Here is a 7,627-nt window from a genome sequence, read left to right on the forward strand (position 1 = left end):
TGAACCTTCTACCTCATGATTCCTAGATGGCGTTGCAACACGCTGAGCCAGGACAGGAACTCCTCCTGTACTTTTTTGATGTCTTGCCTTTGCTGAAGCTGTCCCCTCCACCTGGATTCCAGCCTCTGACACTTTCTAAACCACCACACTCCTCATCCTTCAAGGTTCAACCCAAATGTTCCCTCTTCCATGGTAGCATCCAGACCTCTCCCCAGCAACCGGTTGCTTAAATGTCTATTACATTCCACCTGCATCTCACTTAGCCTCATCTGAACTGAACCTGGGACCAGACATTATCGCCATCCTAGGGACCAGCCAGGGCTTTATCCAGGCTCTCAGGGAAACAGACTTTGGGGTCCTCTTCAATTCACTGTTTCAGCCTATTGCCACCCTATTCGGAGCCTTCCTCCAGGCTAGGAATCGTCTTCTTCATCTGTGGCTTTGGTGTCTGAGGAGGTCCTGAAACCCATCCCACCATGGCTACCACGGGATGACTGAATTCAGAAAGGCCACTGCTATCCTCACTTTTTCTGGCATATTTTCCCCTTAATATTCTGTCAGCCTTTGTAAGGCTTCATACAGAAGGAACTCATTGAGTTTCGAGATAGATTCTTTGTTGCTCGTAAATCTGACTCCATCTGGCAGGACCATGAGGGCAGCACAGGAAGACTTCAGGACTCAGATTCAGACCAAGGTCAGATCTGACGCTGACCTGAGAGGCTCCTGGACACTGTCCTCTTGATTATGAATTATTTCCTCATGTTCTTATTTTTCTATAGGGAAAGGCAATGAAAACAGAAAAAAATGCACTATATATCAACTGATAGTTTATGAAGTATTTTTACATATTTCCTCCCCTTTGGTGTCACCGCAACCTCCAAAGTAATTACTGAAACTCAGAAAGGTAATGGTAGGACCTTGAATTCGTAGCTCCTTCATTCTTCCAAGAGAGAGATTTTCCATAAGGTGAGAGAAGACAGAAACGAACCAGGGAGCCCTCTCAAACACAGCATTGACTGTAAAAATGTTATGTGTGTCTCGTGTCTGTTAAAACCTCAACTTCTTTCTTTCATGCCTCATTTCCTTCTCCAGGCTCACTCACTTCCTGGGTGGTCATTTTTTTCCTTCCGGTGAACAGTGCCTTGAACCCAATCCTCTACACTCTCACAACCAGCTTTTTCAAGGACACGTTGAAACAGCTGCTGCACAACCAGCGGAGGAAATCGATTTTCAAAACGAAAAAAAAAAGTTTGTCCACGTCCATTGTGTGGACCGATGACTCCTCTTCACTTAAACTCGGGGTTTTGAACAAAATACCCCTCGGGGACAATATAGTGAAACCACTTTCCTAGCAGTGGTTTTGGAGCCCTGGATTCCAATGGATTGCCTAAACCAAGCACAGCATTTGGAAGATGACATCTGCCAGGCTTCTTTAGCGACAGCGAACCTTCCCGCACTGGGAGCACAGCAGGACAGCGTCGGGCACTGCCTCCCACGGCCGCGGCCCTGTGTACCAGCGGTGCTGAGAGCTGTCACTCACGTGCCTGAAATGCACACAGTAGGCTGATAGGCAGCTGATCTCCAGCTCGTCAACACAGCCAACCTACCAGCAGGTGCCTCACATTGGCGCTGCATGGTCTGCTTTTAAATTGACTTGCGCGCTCTGTGGAATAAAGACAGTCACGGCATCTAATCCTAGTGTGGCCATAATGGCATAAGCCTAACCTCGCTTTCCTTGCTTCTTCAATGTCTCATGAAATATCAGCATCCTGCGGAACTGGTGGGAAAGGTTTCTGAGATGTCCACTCACCTCGAGCCCTGCCCCGTGGAGGCCCGTGGAGTAGCAGCTTTGAAAGCAGAACAAGGTTTTAAGGCTCACATACGACCTGAGAGGCATGCTGACCAGGCACCTGGTACCATTCGCCTTTTAGGCTTGTACTTGATGTCAGATGAGCTGAGATCTTGAGATACCTTCCTTAAGACTGCCTGTGCTGCAAAGGAAAACTACGCCACCTGCCAAAAACTAACACATTTTAAAGTGTGATTTCTTTAGAGCGGTCTTGCTATTGCTGGCAAGTTCTGCCTTCACAGAACGCAGATGAGAAGTGTTAAAGGGGATTTAAGAATACTGGACTCAAGATAAATCCTGTTGTTTTTTTTATTTAAAAAAAGGCCAGTAAGTTCGGATTCGTTTTTTTGAACATGGCAAGTACTTGTGAAGGCCTGGACATGTTTTTATACTGAAAGTTTATATGTGAAAAAGAAGAATCGGGTAAATAAAATTATATTTTGCATTTGTCTGTACATTATTTTCAGTTCAGCAAAGACCCCGGAGGGGCCTTGCTGACCGTCTCCCGTGTTTCTCCCGGTAGAGCAGAGAACTAGAAACAAACCCAGCCCCTCCGGTAACAAGACCCCGCTCGCATTTTCCTTTCTCTCCTCCCCTTTCCTAAAGCGTGAAGCAGTAACTTCATTTCTTCACGCTTCCCTCTGTTCGGAGTTCTTTTAACGAGATCAAGTGTAAGCAGCTGGCTGGGAACCCCAGATCGCCTCCTGTTGCTTAGGAAATGAGATGCCCTTTTATCCAGCCGCATCCCGGAAAGAAAGCCTCCCGGGCCTTATGCATCACTGCTGTTTCGGTCATTTATCTGTTATCACGTAATATTGACTAAAACTGTCACTCGACTTCCTTTATTCTGATCAAGTGAGATATTTCTCTCTCTCTTCCTTTCTTGTGCTTTTTTAGGGCCGTACCCAAGGCATAGGGAAGTTCCCAGGCCAGGGGTCAAAACGGAGCTACAGCTGCCGGCCTGCACCACAGCCACAACAACGAGGGATCTGAGCCTCATCCTCGACCCACACGACAACCCACAGCAGCGCCAGATCCTCAACCCACTGAGCGAGACCAGGGATCGAACCCACATCCTCATGGATCCTAGTCGGGCCCGTTCACTGCTGAGCCATGAAGGGAACTCAGAGATGTTTCTTATGTCAGTGGAGTCTTTCCACTCTTAGTCTGGAAATGTTGTTCTTTCCCATTGACTAGGCTGCTTTTGTCCTTGGACTTTCCACCTCTCCTCATCTTGTCCCCTCACCGTGATTAGTTGCTTCCCAACTTGTCTATTTTATTAAATGTCCTTTTCTGGTCCTTGATCATCGTATGATTTATTTCCTAATATACTTCCCAACGTCAGAAGCATATATAAGGAACAGATCCTGAGCCTAGGGTAGTTCAGTCTTAGGACACACACGTGTCTTCCAGTTTCCCATTCTCAATAGGCGTCAGGCGTGGCCAAGAACCGAGCATCCGGACGCTAGGAGTTCGTGAAGCGCTGCGCTCCTACTGCTGAGCTTTGGACGTGAGGAGACACACAAGGTCAGATGCAGCAGGGAACCTGGCAGCATATTTCACGGAAAACTGGAAGCTGTGTCTTGGTCCGCAGCGTGCCAACAAATAATATAAAATTGAATTCTGATAGCTTAGTGAGCTTCAGTCTTATTCTGTACTGCTATATAAATAGAAAACAATCAGAAATATGTTTGATTTTAGCAAATAATAGCCTTTATCTGGACTGGGTGAAGTCTTTTGTGTTGGGTCAGAGGACTTGTTTTCTAAATCCAGTATTTCTGGGTGGTTATGAAAATACCACCTCTGTGAGCCATTTTCCATGACGATACAAGCGTCAATTCAACATCCCTGCAGAATGTAAGAGGCCGGAGACTGGGCCGTCTCTGAGTAGGAGACGGTGAGGGCACATGACCCCACCCACATCCTACTGTGCCTTTTTGTAAGAGGGATAGCTCGTCTTGAAAAGAAAAGATACCCTAAAAAATCTATGTGGCACCTCAGACAAGAGGATAAAGACTGTGGCTTATCTGTACTGGATTATAGCCAAGCTTTTCTACCTCACTTTGTTTTAGTCGTACATTTTATTTCTAATTAAAGTGAACCTAGTTTATGTCCATCACAGTTGCTGAAATAGCTTCTTATTGGTCAGGGTTTAAGTAAAATTAGGCATATCTGAGCTTTTGTAATGTTTTGTTTTGTTTTTCTGTTTTTCAGGGCTGCAGCCATGGCATATGGAGGTTCCCAGGCCAGGGGTCGAATCAGAGCTACATCTGCTGGCCTACCCCACAGCCACAGAAACTCAGGATCCAAGCCTCATCTGCGACCTACACCACAGCTCATGGCAACACCATATCCTTAACCCACTGAGTGAGGCCAGGGATTGAACCCACAACCTCATAGTTCCTAGTCAGACTCATTTCCTCTGAACCACGATGGGAACTGCTGTCTGAGCTTTTGTATAAGTAGCAGTATCACCTTTCCCCAACCCCATCTTGCACCCTAATTCTGCAGTTTATCTGGTCTCTGTAGAATCAAGGAGCCACAGAAGCAGACCTATCTCCCCACTGTTCATCTCTTAAAGATGACTCCATTGGCAGAGCAAGTTAATATTTGGTCATTTACTACATACCCACGCATGCCACATTTTTGAGGTTTTATCTCACTCAAGGTGACTCTGCACTCTGCTTTACCATCGTCAAGTTCATAAGCAATGCAGAGATCCAGAGAATGCACGTGTTAGAAGTGAGAGATGGTAACGATTTCATATCATTCATAGGCATCCTATTGTTTCCTCCAAGGGAGTCTGAAGGAAACATATCTTCCAAAATTAACAAGCAATACACGTCAGACATATTTCTTTTTAGTTTTTGCAGTGTGACATAAATGGACATATGGTTCAGTTTAATAAACAGCCTTAGGCAACTTTACTCGAGAAACAAAACATTATGGGTAAGTATTTGTGTTTTTCTATTTCCTTATCCTGGTGAACAAGAAAGAGAGGGTGGTGACAGAGCTCTGCCTTGATATGTATGTTTATCTATGTATCTGTTTATATGTCAGTTGTCAGACACCTTGTTTATGAAAGATAGAAGAGGAATATTTAATAATGATGTTTATTTCTAAATGAGGAAAATGAAAGGAAATTAGATGATTCTCCTTTTAAAAGGCTTTTCAGTGTAAGATCTCAAAGTCCTTGAGAGATATTTCCCAAAACCCTGTAAGCTAATTGAAACCTAGTACTCAGTGTGTTTTACTATACTCGTCCTCAGAATAGTTCTCCGCAGGACACATGCAGACGAAAGAAATTGCAAATGAAGACATAGAACAAAAAAAAAAAACGAAGCCAAGGGACAAAATCACCCATCCTGGAGTAGGGATCCGCTGCTGTGTGAACAGCCTGGCCCAAGCCAGGGGGACACCTCCCACCCCTAGGACCTGGCAAACTCACAACTACTTTATATGCCAGAAGAAATTATTTCTGGACTGCCTGGGTGCTGGTAAAACTTTCCCTGGTTTAGCGAGTCTCTGAATTCATGGTGTGAGGGCGTTTAATGTAGGTTTTGTAATGGAAGGCATATACTTTCTTGCTAAAGAAAGCACACATTTAAGGTAAGGAAATAGAATGTCAGAAGTGAGGGGGCTGGCGCTGTAGTCCTAACTCAGCCATCAACGACTTGCAAGACCTCAGACGCGTATCTTTAAATCTCTTTCATTCTCTGTGAGTGACTTTTTTTTTTTTTTTAAGATTTTATCACATACACTGATATCTTGTCCCATTTCTGGGTAGATCTATTGTGTGGCTTAAGACAATTACTGAAGGTCAGGGTGGATTAAAAATCCAAAAATTTACATTCAAAAGTTTAAGGATCATTCAAATCTCCATTTCCTGTTTCCCAGGAAGAATCAGAGCACGAGGATTCAGAAATCCACTCCTTCCAGTGGGTTTCCTTCCAGGAGGCTTCTATTCTGGAAAGAATTCTGAAGCAAATCCTCAGACAGTGAAGCATTTCGAAGACGCAGGAGCTTACAACTATACAGAAGTGAGTAAAGCATTCGGTGGCCTATTGCTGGTAAAATCCAGGACTGCAGAGATCAGGGTCATTAACAAGCAAGCATCTTAACTTCACATCATCAAAGTGCACAAATAGGTGTATTGTCACCTGCGCCATCCTCTAAAACAGACACAGATATCCAGCACCTATGACTGGGTATGTTCCTGGGAAAAGTGTTGTTAGGATAGAGAGGCAATGCTGTGTCTAAGGTCCCCGTGGAACCAGCAGAGAGCAGGTGGTTCTTGATCCAGGATGGATCTCCGTCTCTAACTTGGCACTGTTAGCCTCCCTCCCCTTATTGCCAGCCTCTCCCACTCTCTGCTGGCTCTTTCTCTTCAACTCAGAACTCAGAATTCTCACTGCTAAGACAGCCCTACTACTGTCCTATACCCTCCTGTAGCATCTGTCTTATTCTCACCTTCTCTTTAGAGCTAAACATTTTGGAAGAATGATAAACTCTTGGTCGTCAGCATCTTTCCTCCTATGACTTCTCGACAACTGACTTCCACCCTCACCATGCCCCTGAGCTGCCCTTGTGCCCATCGGATCCCTAGGTGGTGTGTATGAGAAACTGATGTAAATGGTACATCAATTATACCGCGATGAAAATAAAGAAGTAATGAATTGCTTAATGTGTTTTCATGGAAGTAGAGTGGATTTACAGTGTTTCAGGTGTACGGAGTCTCTGGCTCTTCCATCACTTCCTGCTCAGAAAGAGTCATCAGGCCACAGGAGAGGGAAGCATGGGGTGTGTGTGTGTGGAATCTGGCCTCTTCGGCAGCTACCGAAGAGGCCAGATGATGTCATCTGGAAGTGTGGGTGATTTACTCCCCTTTGAATGGACTTTGTCCATCGGAGAGAAGAGAAAGGCGGGCAGCAGGTCAATTTCCACTTGTCCTCTTCCGGTGGGTGGTTCCTAGGAATGCTTTCCCCAGTAGCCTATCCAGAGACACCCACGTGCCTAAGTGGGTCCACCTGCTCAGAAGCCAGCTGTCTCTCTTCTTGGCTTGGAGAGAGAGCCATGGCACTCACACACTCCCTGCACTGCTCCTCATCCTTCCCATCCTCCCATCCAGCCTCATCACTCTAGGATTGGCTTGCTAGTAAAGCATTAGCTCTTAAGCCTTGCTTCAGTCTCTGATTTTTCTACGACATACAGGCTAAGACTTCCTACAAGCCGGCAATTCAACTTGCAGATGTTCCTCCTAGAGAAGTGGCTGTACCGGGGCGCGTTGCTGCACAGAGAGGAGGGCAAAGGTGTTGAGTGCTACAGTGTGTATTCAGTGTCTGTATTAGTGCAAAAGCAGGAAGTCTAAATGTCCTGCAGGATGAGAATGGATAAACTATGGCTTATGAAATAAATTAATTATTTATTAATGTAGATGTAGACCCGCGATGTAGGTCACAGCTATAGCTTGAATCCGCCGTTGCTGTGGCTGTGGTATAGGCCTGCAGCTATAGCTCCGATTCCACCCCTGGTCCGGGAACTTCCATAGACCACAAGTGTGGGTATAAAAAGAAGAAAAAATAGAGAAATGTCAAGAACCTAATACTACTGAAAACAAAGTTATAAAAGATAGTGTACAATATATCATTTATACAAAATTTTAAAACACACTGTATCCCTTATAGATCTAATACATGAGAACAATAGTCTGCAATTTTGAAAAAGGATTTATCTCTGGGAAAGAGAAAAAAATTTAACCTGTCCTTAACATTTTTTTTT

At 44.9% G+C, this 7,627-nt stretch overlaps 1 protein-coding gene across 6 annotated transcripts in view; it reads left to right on the forward strand.

Annotated features, from left to right (window-relative positions):
• RXFP2 (relaxin family peptide receptor 2) overlaps positions 1 to 2,294 on the forward strand; it is a 103,624-nt gene extending 101,330 nt beyond the window's left edge. For all 6 annotated transcript variants that reach the window (XR_014819152.1, XR_014819154.1, XM_084981406.1 and 3 more), the window contains one exon: positions 1,093 to 2,294. Coding sequence is in view for 4 of the 6 variants with exons in the window: in XM_084981406.1 (XP_084837532.1) it covers positions 1,093 to 1,352 (260 nt within the window). In the remaining 2 variants the exon portion in view is untranslated. The remainder of the gene's footprint in view (positions 1 to 1,092) is intronic.
• The last annotated feature ends 5,333 nt before the right edge of the window (positions 2,295 to 7,627 follow it).

The sequence above is a fragment of the Sus scrofa genome, chromosome 11 (assembly GCF_054392235.1).
Source record: "Sus scrofa isolate SSC_HxYL_T2T_F1_AM1 chromosome 11, Sscrofa_HxYL_maternal_Yorkshire_Landrace_v2.0, whole genome shotgun sequence".
Lineage (NCBI taxonomy): Eukaryota > Metazoa > Chordata > Mammalia > Artiodactyla > Suidae > Sus > Sus scrofa.